Source organism: Crotalus tigris, unplaced genomic scaffold (genome assembly GCF_016545835.1).
Source record: "Crotalus tigris isolate CLP2741 ecotype Arizona unplaced genomic scaffold, ASM1654583v1 scf7180000017663.5292952, whole genome shotgun sequence".
NCBI classification, from domain to species: Eukaryota; Metazoa; Chordata; class Lepidosauria; order Squamata; family Viperidae; genus Crotalus; species Crotalus tigris.
The window spans coordinates 5,233,096-5,252,478 of NW_024096550.1; the positions used below are offsets into that span (position 1 = coordinate 5,233,096).

The 19,383-nt window shown below is 35.1% G+C and overlaps 1 protein-coding gene across 7 annotated transcripts in view; it reads left to right on the top strand.

Annotated features, from left to right (window-relative positions):
- LOC120304927 (cytoplasmic polyadenylation element-binding protein 3-like) overlaps window positions 1–16,823 on the top strand; it is an 85,036-nt gene extending 68,213 nt beyond the window's left edge. For 2 of the 7 annotated variants that reach the window (XM_039336058.1, XM_039336056.1), the window contains exons 5-7: window positions 7,319–7,342; window positions 14,189–14,356; window positions 16,666–16,817. In XM_039336058.1, coding sequence (XP_039191992.1) covers window positions 7,319–7,342; window positions 14,189–14,356; window positions 16,666–16,802 — 329 coding nt within the window. In that variant the 3' untranslated portion in view covers window positions 16,803–16,817. Of the gene's footprint in view, window positions 1–7,318; window positions 7,343–14,188; window positions 14,357–16,665 lie in introns of all 7 variants that reach the window. The other 5 variants (XM_039336054.1, XM_039336057.1, XM_039336051.1 and 2 more) reach the window with 4 other exon arrangements.
- Window positions 16,824–19,383: the final 2,560 nt, after the last annotated feature.

Consider the following 19,383-nt stretch of genomic DNA (forward strand, 5'->3'; position numbering starts at 1 on the left):
CAATATGAGGAACTGTATTAAAGGGTCGCAGCATTAGGAAGGTTGAGAACCACTGCTTTAGAGACTTATTGAATTGGATATCTCACCAGCCTCCATCACCGCATGACCACTCAGTTTGATGAAATGCTTCAAAATGCCACAACTGAAGAATGGTTAACAGCTGGTCGAGCATACATGATAATGAAGGACCCAAAAAAGAGCACAGAACCAAGTAACTATTGCCCAGTTACTTGTTTGCCAACAACATTCAAACTTTTTACAAAAATACTGGCAAATTCAGTATTCAATCATCTGATGGAAAACAGTCTGTACCCGGTAGAACAGTGGTTCTCAACCTGTGGGTCGGGACCCCATTTGGGGTCAAATGACCATTTCACGGGGGTCGCCAAACAAGGCTGTCCGCCATTTCCCCCCCCCTTTTCTTTGGCCACACCCCTGGCACCCGGTGATGTATAAGTTGTTGGGGGTCACCACAACATGGGGAACTGTATTATGGGGTTGCGGCATTAGAAAGGTTGAGAACCACTGCGGTAGAACAAAAAGGAAATTATAAAAAATCAAGAGAAACAAAAGATCAGCTGCTCATTGACAAAATGGTACTTAAAAATGCAAAATGACGGAAAATGAACTTAAATATGGAGTGTATTGATTAGAAGAAAGCATTTGACTCATTACCCCATAGCTGGATTAATACGTGTTTGGAAAACTTTGGAATCAGCAAAAATATCTGTACATTTTTGAAAGCAAATATGCAAAAATGGAAAACAGCCCTAACAGTAAATGGGGAGGACATTGGTGAAATTAACATCAGACGAGGAATTTTCCAAGGAGACTCACTTTCACCACTACTGCTCAACATCGCATTAATTCTATTGACAATAATTTTATGAAACACAAAACTGGGATACTACATCTCAAGCCAACATGGCAAAATAAACCATCTGCTGTAAATGGATGACTTGAAACTGTATGCGAAAAGCCACACTGAACTTGAATCAATACTCAGCGCAGTCCAACTATTTAGCAGCAACATCAGCGACACTTGGAAAATGTGCTGTACTATCCATGCAACGAGGAAAAATGGCAAAAATAGAAGGAATAGAACTGGGAAATGGAAGTATTGTGAAAGCACTAGCAAAGATGACAGTGACAAATACCTAGGCATATTGGAAGCAGATAACATTTTGAATGGAAAAGTCAAAGAGTCAATGCAAAAGGAATACATCAGGAGAGTCCGCAAAATTTTAAAATCAAAGCTGAATGCTGGAAACATAATTAAAGCCATTAATACATGGGCAGTCCCGGTGATATGCTACCCAGCTGGAATTATCAACTGGACTTTGGCTGAACTGGAAAACCTAGACCGGAAAATGCGTAAACTTCTGAATATGCACCATGCTCTACATCCATGAAGTGACATTGACAGGTTGTACCTGCCAAGAAAAATAGGGGGCAGAGGCCTATTGTAAATCCACCAAACTGTAGAAGAAGAAAAATGAAGTTTGAATGACTATGTGAATTAAAGTACAGAAAAACTGCTGCAGGCTGTGAAAACGGAGAGCACTATAAAAATAACAGAAACAAAGGCAGACTATAAGGAAAAACGGCTGGATGACAGATTAAATAGATGGAAAACCAAAGCTTTGCATGGACAGCATTTGAAAGCATTGAAGGAAAATGTGATAACAACTTGACATGGGCATGGCTTAAGATGGGAACCATCAAGAAAGAAACAGAAGGCCTAATACTGGCTGCTAAAGAACAAACACTACAAACTAATGCCATGAAAGCGAAGATACAAAAATCCACTGACAATCTAAATTGCCGACATTGCAATGACAAAGTTAAAACTGTTTCACACCTAATTTGTGAGTGCAGCAAAATCACGCAAACTGATTACAGATCTAGACATGACTGAGTTGCTAAATTAATCCACTGGGCATTGTGTAAAAAATACGACTTACCTGTGTTCGAAAAGTCGTGGGAACATAGGGTGGAAAAAGTTGTTGAGAATGAGAGGGTGAAGATCTTGTGGGACTTTTGAATACAGACAGATCTCTATTTGGAATACAATACGCTGGATATCACAGTTGTAGAGAAAAGAAGCGTACAGCTGATTGATATCACTGTACCAGGAAATGGCAGAGTCGAAGAAAAAGAACTGAAAAAAAATTACGAAATATCACAACCTGGCCATCGAAACTGCACAATTATGGATGAAACGTGTAACAGTGGTACCCATTGTCCTCGGGGCACTGGGAACTATGTCCAAAAACTTAGCAAAATACATCAAGAAACTGCAGCTTCCTGCAATAACTCCAGCAATGTTACAAAAAACTGTGCTACTCGGAACATCTTATATTTTAAGGAGATACCTGATTGACACTTAGAATGCTGGTAGCAACCATCAGCGCCAGCCAATTTGAATGTTCAGTTGACTGAGGTTCATGTTTAAAGTATAAAAAATAATAATAACAACAACAACAATAATATTAATAGTCACTAGTGGTGATTCACTATCATCACTATTTGTTATTGCACTGTTTCCTCTGTCAACAATACTGAATAACTCAGGCCATGGCTATCAAACATCAAAAACATCTGCCAGACTATCCCCCTCCTTTACATGGATGATCTGAAGCTGTATGGATTCTGAAATAGAATCGCTGCTCAACACTGTCTGTATATATAGCCAAGATGTTGCAAGGGAGTATGGCTTGGACAAATGTGCCACATTTACTACCAAACAAGGAAAAATAGTGAAAACAAGGAATCAAGATGCCCCATAAAAATAACATTAAGACTCTGGATGAGGAAGATTACTACAAATACTTGGGTATCCTTCGAGCTGATAACATGACGCACACTGAAGACAAGAAAAAGATTAGAGGTGAATACATCAAGAGAGTAAAGAAGATCTTAAAGTCCAAACTCAATGGAGGAAATACTATGAAGGCAGTCAACACTTAGGCAATTCCAGTCATTAGAGACACAGCTGGAATAATGGACTGGGCTCAAGCAGAAATAAAAGCAATGGATAGGAAGTCCAGAAAAATAATGACAATGAATCATGCCCTTCATCCATGCAGTGACAGACTCTTATCTACAAAGGCAAATAGATGGGCATGGAATGTTGTAAGTGCATCAGATGGTTGAAGAAGAAAAAATGGCTTTGGAAGAATATCTGAAGAACAGTGATGAAGATTGCACTGAAGTTAGTACATCAGGAAGGCTTACTGATTACTGGAGAGACTAAATTTTCCTACAAGAAAGAACAAATGAAGAAGAGAATGGAGGCATGGGAAGACAAAGCACTACATGCCCAGTACATTAAAAAATAGCTGGGAAAGCAGATAATAATGTCCTGGCAATGGCTAAGAGCAAGAAAGTTGAAGAAAGAGACCAAGGGACTAATTCTGGCTGCACAAGACCAAGTCTTAAGGACAAATACATGCAAAGTCAAAATTGAGAAGATAGCAACAGACAGTAAGTGCCGCTTATGCAAAGAAGCTGAAGAATCGGACCACCTGGTAAGCTGCTGCAAGAAGATTGCACAGACTGACTATAAGCAGCGGCATGACAAAGTAGCAACAATGGTGCATTGGAAGATCTGCAAGAAATATCATTTGCCTGCAAGCAAAACCTGTGGGACCATAAAATAGAGAAAGTCATAAAAAATGAAAATGTTAAATTGCTCTGGGACTTTAGAATTCAAACAGACAAGCACCTGCCACATAACACCTCGGACTTAACAATTGTTGATAAAAAGACAAAAAAGTCTGTATAGTGGACATGGTGGTGCCTGGAGACAGCAGAATAGAAGAGAAAGATCTGGAGAAGATAACAAAATACAAAGACCTACAAATACGTAGAAATAGAATGACTGTGCCAAAGGCAAGCAAGGGTAGTACCAATAGTAATAGATGCCTTGGGTGCAGTCTCAAAACAACTGGAGCACTACAAATTTGCCATCAGTCAATTGCAAAAGGCAGCCTTACTAGGAACAACTTCCATTCTGCGACGATATCTGTAATTCTATCAATTCAAACGTCCACATCTCCCTATCCCAGGTCCTCGGTAAGGACTTGATAGGTAGACAAAAATGCCAAATCCAATCTGAACATCTGATTGACTGTGCGATGATCAATAATGATGATGATGATAAAGTTGGAAGGGACCTTGGAGGTCTTCTAGTTGAAACCCCCGTCTCAGGCAGGAAACCTTATGTTGCCAGAAGGTCTTTTCTCAGATTTCAGCCACTGTTTGTCTTTAATCTCAAACAATATTGCTGTATGAAGCTTAACCAGAGAACAAAGAAACTGAAGCAGAAGGAAATAGGAAAAATATTTTCTGGGTATTTTGATCCAAGATTAAAAGAAAAATTAAAAAGAAACTCTAAGTGCTTTGCAAATTAAAAAAATATAAAAACATTGTGGTGAGAGTCCAATATTAATGTAAATCAAATGAAAGCACCATCATTCAAAAGCACACAGTGTTTCCATACAGAAAACAAAATTTATTTAGAACAGCATTAATCAAAGGGAAAAAGAAAAAAGAGAACAGTTAAAAGTCCAGCAGGGGGTTGAAATAGATCAGCATTCAGCTGGCTGATCTACTTTTAAAGATTAAAAAGCAAAGTAAAAATTCAAAAAGAAAAATTAAGACTAGACATGCTTAAAAAAACCTGAAATGTTGACAGGAAGATGGATGCCTGTGACTTTCCAATCTCTCCCAGAGGGAACTGAATCTTCAAGACTCCCCTTCCCAAATGGATACACAGTCATCCAAAAGTTGTCTTGGGTTCCTGAGTTCTCCCATTCAAATCCAGGGAATAGCACTGCCAGAAAGCCAGCTTAGGCAGCAAATCTCCTTACCGTTCAACAGCCATCTTGGGAAGGAGTCTCAAGATGTGAAAAGTTATTTTGTACAATTCAACATTTTTCTCACATGTTGAATTGTACATGGGAATTTATCTTTTTAATGCAATTCTTGAAAATCTATGTAGAGTCTTTCATGTCATCTCTGCACTCAAAGAGTTCACAGATGCTACATTAAATTTGCTTTACTAGGTTTTGTCTTTTTGTATGCTTATTACATTTGTTAATTCTGGATTGCTTAGTCACTTAAATAAAGCTGAAATACAGATAGTCCTTGATTTATAACAGTTTGCTTGGTGACCGTTCAAGTTACAGTAGCACTGAAAAGAGTGACTTATGACCATTTTTCACACTTACGACTGATACAGCAACCCCATGGTCATGTGATCAAAATTCAGATGCTTAATAACTGATTCACATTTATGATGGTTGCAGTGTCCCGGGATCATGTGATCACCTTTTGCAACCTTCTGACAATCAAAGTCAAAGGGGGAACCGGATTCACTTAACAACAGTATTACTAAATGAATAACTGTAGAGATTCACTTAACAAATATGGCAAGAAAAGTCATAAAATGGGGCAAAACTCACTTAACAAATTTCTCATTTAGCAACATAAATTTTGGGCTCAACTGTGGTTAAAATCAATTATATATTTTGCCATAATGCAACTTAAATGTCAAATATTTTCACCCATTCTAATACATAGTAGAAGGAAATGAGTGAAATATATCCCTAGTATAGAGATACAGAAAATAAATGGTTAATTTTTAATTAGCATTTTTCTTATTTTAACTTGTGTTTCAGTATTTGGTGTTGGTATTTAGTTGCCTGTTCTACAGCAGCTTTTAAAGCAGTGGTTCTCAACCTGTGGGTCGGGACCCCATTTGGGGTCGAATGACCATTTCTCGGGGGTCGCCAAACCATGCTGTCCGCCATTTTTTTCCCTTTTCCCTAGCTGTCCTACTCCCTCTTATTGGTGGCCACACCCACTTGGGGGTCACCACAACATGGGGAACTGTATTATGGGGTCACGGCATTAGAAAGGTTGAGAATCACTGTTTTAAAGGGTTCTTTATGTCTTTGTGTCCAGTCCTTCACATTAATTTCAGTGAATTTGGTTCCATTTTTCCTGGCACTGTCTTTCCTGCAAGATGACCATTTGTTGCAGTGTTTAAATTATCTTGACAGAAATACATATGTAAAAAAAAATTGGGGGGGGGGGGGAAAGTGAAGATTTGTTTTATGATTCTTTCCATCTCAGAGTTAATATAATTTAAAAGCTGTATACATTATTTTCAGTGTTACCACTCTTTTTTGTTTTTAATTTTATAAGCTATATATGGAGCAATAAATTCATTTAGCACTGTATACGTGTTTCTGGAATTCAGTGATTTTCATATGTGTGTTTTGAATTTGAAATACATTTTACAGTACTAATGTACATGAAATTAGCAGTTTGAAATAATTAAAAAGCTCTAAATAGTAATACCACAATGAACAGTTTATAGAAAAAAAGACTGTGAAATTATTTTACTGGTAGAGAAGGAGGATCAAAATATTACCAACTACTATAAAGATTTGAATGTCCACTATGTTAGCTTTCTAGAAAGAATGATGTATTTGGCTGAATTTCACAATGTCCTATACCTAAAATCTTTTTTGATTCAGAAAACCGAATGCATATTTCCTACCAAGCCTGTAGTAAGTTGCTCATTCAATGAAGGAAGCAGCAGAACATACAAAAAAGGCAAAGAATTATTGGATTCTTCATTTCAGAAAATGAAAATATTACAATTTGCTGTTTTAGTGACATAAGAACTGAAATATAGATGTGTTTTAAAGTTACAATTATATTTGAGTAACCCGTACATTCTTTAAATATAATGGTTCAATTTTTATAATTTTTGCAGATTACATTCTATTTGCCAGTACGTAAAATTGCTTTGAGTGTTCGATAAAATTAGATTTTCAGAATAAAGCTGTATAACTAAGATTATAAGGTTATTAACGTTGATAGTGAATACTATATATTTAATCTACTGAATTTCCATTATATATATATATATATATATATATATATATATATATATATAGCCATTTAATCTAATATGAATTGATCTAAAGGATGCAATATAAATTGTTGTATTAAACAAAATTATTTTTAAAAATGATTTCAGTTAAATAATTGCTTGAGATTGGTTTTTGTAAAAATAATATTCTCTTCTAGGTACCTTTTACAACAAGTTCTTTAGTATCAAATATATTTTGCCCGTATATTTTGGAAATCTAGAATTGTGTATTTGGCTATATTCCATATGCTTGTTCCACATTTAAAATATCTGAATTATTTTGTTCAGATTTGAGATTTGCAGAAAATTATAAATATAGTAATTCTTATTATGTCAATACCTATTGTATTTTTTTTTATTTACATGCAGCCAGGAGCTATGGGCGGAGACGAGGTAAATTTTTCTTTTGAATGCTTCATCAGATATGGTCATGGGAACAACAAATTGCAGAATAAATAGCGGTATATTTTTGTAAAAGACAAGAATTGCTTTCCTCATCCCATAACAATGATGCTGGTCTTTATGCTGCTCAGTAGCTTTGTAATTACTGTATATGAACATAATGAAATGAGAATATTGAAAGAGAACTTTGCTGCTATTAAAAGCTAAAACTGGTAGGAGTAGAAAGGATAATTAGCTTTATCTGCTTAAAGAAAAAAATGCAATATTAATATATTCCAATAGTAAACATGCGTTTTTTCTCTATTTTTAAAACCTGATGAAACACATGGGTAAGCTTTATGCTCTATATATTTAAATAAAAATAATAATAAGAGTGCGTGAAATATATGAAATAGATCAATGTGGTTTCAGAGGATAAGGCATTTACCTCTTTTCATTTATCACTTTTTTATTGGAATCCTCTGTTTGCTGTATATGATAAAATACAGTCCATATTAACATGAAATCATAGCTTTTGCTCAAAAGGCAAATAACGCTAGCAAAACTCCCAAAATTCCTGTCATGACTGGAGTGGGGAAAATATATTTTTCCTCACTACAATTCCAATTTATATTACAAATATAAATTTGTAAATACAAATATCTGAACACAAATACACATGAACGCCCTTAACCTGATCAAGGAATATTTTAAAAATCTTTGACTTGTTTTATTTTAAATTAGCACTCAGATCTAGTACATTTTAGGGGCTTATAATATTGGAATTTAAAGATATTTTGAGATTTTAAAATCAAGCTAAGTTTTGCTTTTTGTAAAGGAAAAGTATCTAGAAGTGTAATTTCAGAACTACTCTTTAAAATATTCTGTACAGCCCAATATATGCATTCTGCAACTATACAGAACAAAGTTTGTAATTTTAAAATTGGATAATAAATATTGTTGACCAAACTCTAATTCACATTATTACAAGTTTTACCTTTCTGCTCCATTGTTTTTTTATGATTGCAAGCTGCAGCACCATTAAAGTTTACTCTTTTTTTAAACCAGGTGAAAGGAAATAATGGGTTTTTTTTTCTTAATTTTTCCTCACCCATCTCCCAATTGGTGATTCTTTGCATCAATTGGTAATCCATCAATATAACACTTATTGTATTTTAGTTCCACTATAGCATGCTGTTTGTGTTCCTTGCTTGCTGACATGCTGCTCCTTTGTCAGAGTTCAAAGGCAAGGTCCGAAGCTAATTTTTTTCTCATCTTCACAAGCTGGATGCTAAAGCCAAAGCTCTCCGGCCTTTGTGAGCCTGGCATATCTTCGTTCTGTTGCTCTTATTACCAGTCTCCTTCTATAGATTCTAGACTGGTAGTATAAGCCATGCCACTGTCATCTGGCCAAAGTAAATATAGAATAATGGATTTTAGGATTATGTCCAAAGCATCTAGAGAGCATCAGCACCAATTTGCTTATTTTTTCTGAATAGGACATAATTATGGTCACTTTGTATCATTCAGTTTAGTTGGAATAATTTTTGATTCTAGGTAAGTAACTGAATTTGACTCATCAAATAAACCAGTCTGAACTAACATCTTGGAACTTGTCAAGATCAGTTTGCAATTTGCTGCTGAATTCTGATGGTTTGAAATTATGTGTTTAAAAATCTCTCTCAGTTAAGTAAGCCCTTAATATTTAAATGACATCCTCCAAAAGTGAAATAATCTAATTTGCAACAAGTTAGTTGTGCTTCCTTTCAATAAGACAGTGTTACACAGCAGTGTAAATATATACTGCTATGATTTTAAAATGAGTATTAATACTGCTGATGATAATGATGACAGCCTGCTGATAATGAGAAGTAGTGACATAATGTTGATACTAGCCGAAATAAGTATAATACATACAGATGATTAAAATAATTGTGATATGATAATAGTATCTATTATCCATTCTATTTTTGGCTCTTACTATTTTTCTATACTGACTGTACCCATTTGTTTGAATGCTGCTCAACATCAGTTGCAGCATTCAACTTGAAAAGAATTCTCTTTCCCTATCAGGGTGTTGATTTTGGATAATTTCTTCAGAGTAATTGTTTTACCATCATGAACTGGCTTCTATTTGTTTTTGCTCATTGCTGACGATAAAACTAAGAAAAGGAAAAGAGACTTTGCAGATTGTTTCTTGATGCCCGGTTGCATTTAGATTAGAAATTAGAAAACATAGTTACTAATAGATGAAGATTAATGAGCTGATTGTGCTGCCAGCTGGTTAAGGACGAAAGGAGCTGATACTAAATGCAGGAGAAATGAAAGATTCCTTGATTACTGCAGAATATAGTTAAGGGGTATCTAGTTTTTGAAAAAAAATGCAATTAAAAGCAAGAGAATGTTCTGAAAGAGAGTGGATACTACAAATCTTAGTCTACTACTTAGTTTTATCATCAGCAATGCTACATTGCTATATAATGCTACTTTAAATACAGAAGTATGCTCTGCATTTGAAATAAAAGATGGAGAAAAACTATTGAGAGCAGCAAACATATTTGCAGTTTAATCTCTCAGCTAAAGTACCTAGATAAAGTAGATAAAAATTATTTGCTGAATTAAAATTACTAATAAAGTTAAAAGATATTTTTCTTATAGAGTAGATAAGGTTACCTGATTGTCTGAGTTATGTGTATATTCTCTTTCTCTGCTATGTTCTTTCAGTACTATTCAGTATCTGCTGTTGATGGCTCTGCTATTGCTGTGTTGTTGCACTGCAGTTGGGAGGACACCTTGGATTGTTCTTTGGAGAACAGGACATTTATGTTCTTGGCATTTGTTTCTCTAGCCTATCTCCTTAGCCTGGTAGCCATTGTTGTGAGCCTTTAGCAGTCTAGGGTTTTAGATCAGGGGTGTCAAACTGCTGGCCCACGGGCCGGTTTCATCATACCGGAGCCGCGCCCACTCTATTGGCGGCAACGGTGAAAAAGCTCCGATATGTTGTGCGACGTCACATGACATCGCAAGTTTGAAATGTCTGTTTTAGATGGACTCATGACCTTGTATTTTCTTCAGTAGACAAGTCTTAATCATTTTTTTTTCCTTAATCACCACACCATACCCGGCTGACTAACTTCTCTCCGAGTTTCCTTGATCTTAGTCTTCAACCTCATTTTCCAGGGAGGCTATGTACTACTGTTCTTGCTTGTGTAGTCAAGCATCTCCAAGATTACAGTGGTTGTAGCATATATCAGTTCTTTGATTTAAATATCATAGTAGTAAGGATTGTCCTGAGGGCTGTATTGACATATTCTAGCAGATTATTTCATGGCATTTCTCCTCTGAGCCATAGCTTGTTTATCTATGACTTTATGCCTCATATCAGATATTGTGCTCTGTACAGCACAGGGTGGGGTGCGGTGATGTTCCACTTCAGGTATTGGCTGCCCATCCAATTGTTCTTCTGGGTCTTTTTGAGTCTGAGACATAATGTGTAGTGATCTATCTTAAGTTGTTAAAGCACTTCACTATGTTTAAGTATTGGGTAATTAGCTTTTTTTCGGTTAGTTTGAATGTAGGTCTTCTGTCCATCTCATACATTTCATATATCCCCTCTCATTAAGTCTACTATTGTTGTAGCATTTCATCAGTTTCAGATTCTATTGTTTGGTTTGTTCCAGTAGCCCATTTATATTCAGATTGTCCTCATTCCCCAATATGTGGCACAAACCTTGTTACTCTGGGCAACATCTGAGCCGGCACGACTCTCTTAGTTCATGTCACTCTCATATCTGAGGTAGGCAGTTTGAAGTGTTAGAGGGTCTTTGCTGTACTGGTAAGATCCGTACTGGTAAGGTAGATACTAGCCATGATTTGAAACCCTGTTTCCTCTGTCAAGGGTGGCTCTTTAACCACAATGCTACCAAGCCACTATACATCAAACTGACTACATACACATGAGAGTGCATATGCACATGCACATATACATTTCTAATTAACACTTATTTGTAGGATATCATCACCGCATAGATTAAAAAGCAAGTGTTAAGCAAACTTCCAGAATTTGAAGTAGTAAAGATTCTGAAAATATTTAGAAACTCAATTAGGAAATTCAAGCCAGATGTTTTGAATAATTTGTACTGTATGGCAATGGCTCATGAAATAGTTCAGTTTTATTGTGATAAAAATGATCATGCCATTACTCAAATTATTAACTAGGATAATTTATTGGGTTGCTTCTATTCAACAAATATACTTATTGCAGATTTGTGGTTTGGCAGATATACCCATAAGCAGGGCTTTTTTTGTCATAGAACGCCCAGAAAGGAGTTCCGGCACCTGTTTTGGATGGAACCTTGTAAGGTTGGCAAGGCGGGTTGTATGACATGTGTGAGTTCTGGCACCTTTTTTTTTTTTTTTTTTACAAAAAAAGCATTGCCCATAGGATAAACACAATGAATAATCCCCTAAAATTTCCTTTAAATAATTTATTTTGGAAATCTTGTTTTCTTCTCTACTAGTTGGATTCCTTTTGGTAACAAAAACAAGCTATAGAAGAAGCCAATTTTATTTCTGTAAATGGGCATCAGGAGAAAGGTCCTTTCCCTTGTACCAAGATTATGTCATGTAAACATGTATCACTTAGTATATGAAATATTTTTTTTAAAAAAATTAACCTTTTATTTTTATCCTGACTTTATTTTTTATAAATAACTCAAGGCAATGAACATACCTAATACAATTTCGTCTTCCTATTTTCTCCATTACAACAATTCTGTGAGGGGGTGGGCTAAGAGAGAGTGACTGACCCAAAATCACACAGCTAGTTTTTCATGACTAAGTCAGACTAGAATTCACAATCTCCTGGTTTCTAAGCCAGTACCTTAACTACTAGAATAAACTGGCCCACATTTATATATCCCAATTGGTTTGTTTTAAAATGTTTTTTCTTACCATTTATAAAATGTTCTGTTCATAATATTATTTATATTGACAACATTATAGTAGTTACTAAAAATGAATATTAGTACCTTGAGCCACTATTAACTAGTGAAATTGTAAGAGAATGCAGTACTGCTTTTTCAGAACACAATTTTTGTCTTAAAAGACACTTGGACTTGCGAAGTGACTTGCAAATCCGCAAGTACTTGAATGTGGAAGTCGAATTAACCAATGTTGTATCTAACAACTTTCTAGTGTTTAGGACAACTTCTTCTAAGCAAAAGTGACATGAGAGCAGGGGCTGGAACACTGTGATGTAAATTTGGAATCAAATATAATTTAACATAAAGAGGTTTATTCCTGCCCCATTCTTATCATAGCAGCAAGCAGCCACTCATGTTACTGAAAAACCTTTTTCAAAAAAATCAGTGTTTCTCCTAAAAAAATGAGATAGGATGCAGAAGTTCACCTGGTTTGGAGCAATTCTTCATGGTATAACTACCCCCCACATTCTATCCCAGGGATGTGGTTTGGAATGTGGGGGCTGGTTATACAATGGAGAATTGCTCCAAAGTGAGTGACCTTCTGCATCCTATCTCATTTTTTAGGAGGGACACTGATCCTTTGAAAAGGCTTTTTACAAGTCAGGGCCAAATAGGGATTTCAGGGCCAAATAATGGAAGAAAAAACTTCCTTATAGGAAACCTCTTAGGTTCTTGCCATAAATGTAAATCTCATTTGAGCTGAGCTAGTAGCTATAGAAAGATATCAAGGTTCTTTTCTTGACAACAATGTTGAATTGATCTGATGTTTGCTTTCACTGTCTAGTCTACAACCCTGGGATTTCCAGTTGGTTTCCTATCCAAATATTGTCATCTTGCTTAGCTTTTTAAATATAAGCCAAGATTTCTAGATGCTTTTGCCTACAGTATAATGCAGTCCATAATATTTGCATAAATATATGCATGACACATAGACACACAAAGAGAAAGAGAATTAGAAGAAGAATTTGGCATTATTTGCTTGTGCTTGTATTTTACTCTGTTGGTTTCAGGGAAGAAAGTTTATTATGTAATCAAATTTACTTTGAAACAAGCACTTTAAATAAAAAGGGAAATGTACAGAATTGTTTAGGTTTTGACTTAAATTCGTTACGCCTAAAACATATTGTACAACAGTGAGTAAGATTTATGGATGCTGTGTGAATCATAGGTATTCTAGATGATGGAACATATTAATATTTCATATTGACTTTTTATAATCTTTATAATCTGAGTATTAGATAAAGAACATTAAATGTTACAGATCTGGTTTTAATGTTTATGTTCTAATGAAAATGACCATGTTGGGAGGGAGAAACTTGTGAATTATAAGATTATTTTGTGGGCATATAGGTTCAGTAAGCAAAATATGTTAACAGTTCCTGATAACTCTTCCTTTCCAAGGTGACTAAAAACTTTTGAATTCATTTCGGCAGTTTGCAAGTATATGTTGAGCAGGAGAGAATAATATTATCCTCTGAGCAAGTGTTCAAGCCAGCCATTGCTAGAAAAATTTCTAGGCTATGCTTGCATCAAAATTATGGTTTTCCATGTATAGGATTGGAGAGTATGCCAAATCACAAGTAAACACAAATTGATTGGAGGTATAGCATGTGAATTTATCTCTACTTGCTTAGTTATCATGAATATTATAAATGTATCCTTGTAGCCCATCCTCATAAGTTAATGACAATTCCTGTTTGAATGATTAAAGATCCAGAATTCAAACTGTCCTAATTTACTTACAAATATATTTATATGTAGAATATGATATGAAAAATTAGAATATTGCATGTTAAGCTATGTAGATTTATTAATGGAAAGCTTCTATGCATATTTGAATCAGTTGTGTAAATGTCTGTAACATATTTCACAGGTCGATCTTCGCTATTTCCTTTTGAAGATGGCTTTCTGGATGACAGTCATGGTGACCAGTCTTTATCATCAGGTCTCAACTCCCCAACTCACTGTCAGAATGGTGAAAGAGTCGAACGCTATTCTAGGAAGGTGTTTGTTGGAGGTCTGCCTCCTGACATTGATGAAGGTACAGTGGACTGATGGGAGGAAGGGTATAGGACAGAGGTCCCCAACCTTTGGGGCAACAGGGACTGGTGCCATGGAAAAAGGTTTTGTGTATTGCCTGCATCCCATGGATGGGGCTTTTCTTGTTTGTGCAGTCCGGTTGCTGGCATGCTACGGACCGGTGCCAGTCCATGGACCGGGGGTTGGGGACCCCTAGTATAGGGTTTTTTGCCCTTTAAAAATTACTGGCAGCTAAGACTCAGTAGTATAGTGGCCTTTCATTTCTTTAAAAAACAGATTAATAGAGTAAGCTCTTACACACACACACACACACACTCACACACACAGAGTATATGTATATACACACAAAGACATAGTGTATCTAATCACCTTGACTACTTCTGTTTTCTTCCCCTTGTCTATTGCCTATACAAAGAGAGAAATAGAGGGGACAGAAGAAGTCAAGATTATGTTAATAACACCATCTCAGTGAGAAATAAACTTTGGCAATTTAGACTATAAATTCCCTGAATCCTATTACTTACTACTTCTGAGTATACCAATACAGTATTGAATTCAGTGTATTACCTTACACAGAAAAAAGTATCATTGCCTGATAGGATAGTTTAGTGGTGATAATACAGTATCTCTAATTCTTCTAGTACAGGTAGTCCGCAATTAACCCCAAAGTTTTTGTTGTTAAGTGAGACAGTTGTTAAGTGAGTTTTGTCCCATTTTACAACCTTTGTGATAAAATTATTGCAGTTGTTAAGTGAATCACTGCAGTTATTAAATTAGTAACATGTTGTTAAGTAAATATGGCTTCCCCATTGACTTTGCTTGTGAGAAGGTTGCAGAAGATGATTACAAAACACTGCAATTGTCATAAATATATGTCAGTTGCTAGGCATCTGAATTTTGATCACATGACAGTGGGGATACTGAATGGTCATAAGCGTGAAAAGTAGTGATAAGGCATTTTTTTCAGTGCCGTTATAACTTTGAATAGCAACTAAATGAATGGTTGTAAGTTGAGGACTATGTATATAATAACAACTGAATTTGGATCAAAATAGCTTAAATTGATTTACAGTCCTAATTGGTAATCTCTCCTTAGGACATGGAATATAAAATACGTTTAATTTTTTTGGTGTTACTTTTATTAATATTGAAGCAGTTTATATAGCAGTACTGTTTTTCATAACTAGAGCTACATCTACAATGCCTATGAGCAGTATATTAGCATTAGTCAGTAGCCCTCAGCTTCAGTGACAGGATCCTGGTTCTTTTTCTTTTGCATTTAAAAAAATAAAGACAAAAAGACTAGACACATACAAGGCAAGACAAAAAAGTAAACATAGAGTAAAAAATAATTTAAGAAATTTGATTCCAAATAGGGTTCTGTTTTGAAATATTTTAAAATATATAAAGTGCAAAATTTAGTGAAACAACTTGTTTTGATGTACAAGTGCTGTTTCAAATACATAGTGACTTTTTCCAGTATTTTGGAGGTGTTTCAGACAAATATTTTGACATGTTCAAGATTGCAATAATTCTTTTTCAAGTTCAAAACATCTCAAAAATGGTCAAAACAGCTCATTGTAACTATGATATATAACCTATGACTTATCGCTTTGTTGTTGTATGTGTGTACACTGAGAGCTTATGCACCAGCGGAGACAAATTCCTTAGGTGTCCAATCACACTTGGCCAATAAAGAATTCTATTCTATTCTGTTTTGTTTTGCTCTGAATGCTAAACATTTCATGGAATTTCATGCTCAAAACATTCTGCACACCTGTAGTTCCAAAACTGAAAAAGTTCAACTTCAGATACAGGTATTCCTTTACTTACAACCATAGTTGGGACTAGAAATTGTGTTGCTAAGCAAGGCAGATATTAAATGGGTCACACCTGATCTTACAAGCTTTTTTTGCCACAATTGTTAAATTAATCACTGCAGTTTTTAAGTGAATCACATGATCATTAAACAACTCTGGCCTCCCCCATTGATTTACTTTGTTGGAAGTTGGCTGGGAAGGTCGTAATTGGTGATCACATGACCTGGGATGCTACTATAATCATAAATACATGCCGATTGTCAAGCGCCCAAATTTTGATCACTAACCCTGGGGATGCAGTGATGGTTATAAGTATGAGGAACCGTTTTAAGTCACTTTTTTTAGTGCTGTTGTAACTTCAAACAGTCACTAAATGATTGGAAGTTGAGGACTACCTGTACTTTAAAAAAATCAGAACCATTAAGCAAAAGTACTTAGTTTTATCACTCATTTTTATTTCTGATGAATCTTAATTATTATTTTGTTATAGATGAAATCACTGCTAGCTTTCGTAGGTTTGGACCTCTTGTGGTGGACTGGCCTCACAAAGCTGAAAGCAAGTCATATTTTCCACCTAAAGGTAATTATTTCAGTTTTCTGAAGCAGGAAAACGTTCTCCATGTATAAATAATTTTCTAAATGCATTTTTAGATGCTTGAAATATTGGTTTCATCTTTCTTGTCATCTATAACTTTTGTTATCTATTTCTGTTCTAAGATTGAATATGCTGTTGCATGACTGCAGTGAGATTCTAGCCATAATAATACAGTGATTTCTGTGGTTTCATAACCATTTTTATGGATATCCTGCAACACAGGAGTTGTTTGAATCTTTTGAATAATAGCTATCCAGCCTCGGTGGATAATTTAACATAAAGACATTAGTATTGTTCATGATAGGACAGTACCATAGTTTTTAATCATAATAAGTACCATTTTTCACAATCCTAGAATTGTATATACTAGTAGGTAATTACAATTCTGACTGTTCTTCACTATTCTAGAGACAGTGGGATCAGAGAATGGAGTGTAGGAACAAATGTTTTTGCATCCTTTTCAAATATTCAAACATTTCCTTATCAGAATAATGGATAATTGTCAAAAACCTAGTGCATAATAATTACTGTTAAAAACAACTGCATTTATCCCAGTAACTTTTTAATATTTAGAGCACTTTTTTAAAATTTTTCTTTGCAAACGCTAGTGCATTTATTTGTGATGAAGAATGAAAGTATCTCTTTCAATAGATATAAAATTTCTATGAATGAGAAAGTTAAAACTACCTTGATTATTTGAATGAAACTATTAATATATTAATCTTTAAATTTATTTTGTAATATGCTAAAGTTTTATTTTTATTTTATCAAAGAAGCCTAATATGCATTCAGTTCCTAATTAACCAGCTGATAAATAATTATCTGTGGATTAGTTTCAGTGTTGTCTTTTCATTAACAGGATAGCCTTTTCTGTTTGTGCTAAAGATAATAATCTGACAGAGATTCTGCTCAGGTGCCAGGAAGAGGAGAAAGCCAGCAGTTTCTATATTCCCCAAAACACTTTGAAATGTTCCTCATTTTTATCCTTTAGAACAGTGTTTCCCAAACTTGACAATTTTAAGGCATGAGGACTTCAACTCCCAGAATTCCACAGCCAGCAATGCTGGCTGTGGAATTCTGGGAGTTGAAGTCCACATGCCTTAAAATTGTCAAGTTTGGGAAACACTGCTTTAGAAGCATAGGAACATGAATGAATAATGGAATATTCTTCACTTCTTTATCTAGCAGCAGCATTTGATAAGTTTTTCCAACATATTAAAATTTTATCACATTTCAATTATATATACAAAGTGGAATTTCTGTGCTTTGTTGAAGAACCATTTAAGTGCAATTTTTCTTTCTGGTTATAGCATTACTGAATTTCTTCATATCATCTAATATAAATTTAATGTCTTTAGTTTAGGAATGGAGAACTCCAATAAAGGCTTACTGAGTTCTCAAGACATCCTATGTTTTGGGTGGTTAAATCAGTGCTCTCTTATGTTTATTAAAAACATTCTTCAGTGAAATATATTTTAGCAGAAGACAAGGATATAGTCTTTTCTATTTTTTGCCAGGGCACTAATATGAGAAACAGCTTTCAAAGTGCCTGCCAGTTGCCGTGAATGTCTGTCTGAAAGTGCTAAACACTTTGTCACAACTGTTCCAGATTATTTATAACTGACTTCTGAGCTGCCAGAATTTTAGTAGAAACTTTACAGCATAATGATTAGAAACTCTGTTAAGAGTCCCCAGAATTGCAAGATCTCAGCACTAGATTGGAGATTACTTTAGCTAAGAAGTCTATTATGTAATACCTCAGTAAAATTCTCAGTGGTGGGTGTCCATATTTAAAATTCATAAAATAAAGACTAGAAACATGACTTCACAATTGAGCTTGGAATTTCCATTGTAATTCGTTACAGTCAATAAGTGGGTCACCACATGACCTGACTCAATTTTAAGACTGTTTTTTCAGTGGCCATAGTCGCCACAGTCATTAAGCAAATTGTGTGGTCATTAAGTGAACCACGGGGTCATTAAGCAAATCCACTCTCCCAAATGGCAAAACTGGCAAAAAAAAACATTGCAAATAATGGGACTGCAGGATGCTGCAACATGCTATAAATTCAAACATTTATAAATGCTAAACTCTTGAAATGAGATCATGTGACTGTGGGGGGGGAATGGCAGTTTCAACTTCAAGGGTGGGTCATAAGTAACTTTTTAGGGCTTGTCATAACTATAAACAGTCTTAAAATGATCAGTTGTTAAGTGAGGACTACCTGTATATGATTCATAAATTTTCCTCTAGTGGGTAGTTCTGTGTTTGAAAACAAAACGCCTCTATCCTTCAGGGAAATAAAGTAGTTCATGTGTTTAAAACAAGGCATTCAGCAGTTATATTTGAGGAAAATTCCAACTAACTTGAAGCCAGATGGTAAATGGAAAAAAACTAAAGCTCTGGTATATTCTGGTGTTCCTTCCCTCATTTTTGGCTTCTTCTTCACCTAAATTGCATCCATTCCTTGTAGCAATGTATATAGTAGCTGCCAAATAATAATATTGCCTGCATTACTGTAGTGATCAAACCTCTGCTTCCTTTGCATATTTCACATTCTTCACATTCTTATGGGAAGTATATAATTATTATATAATTATTTATTCTGCTAT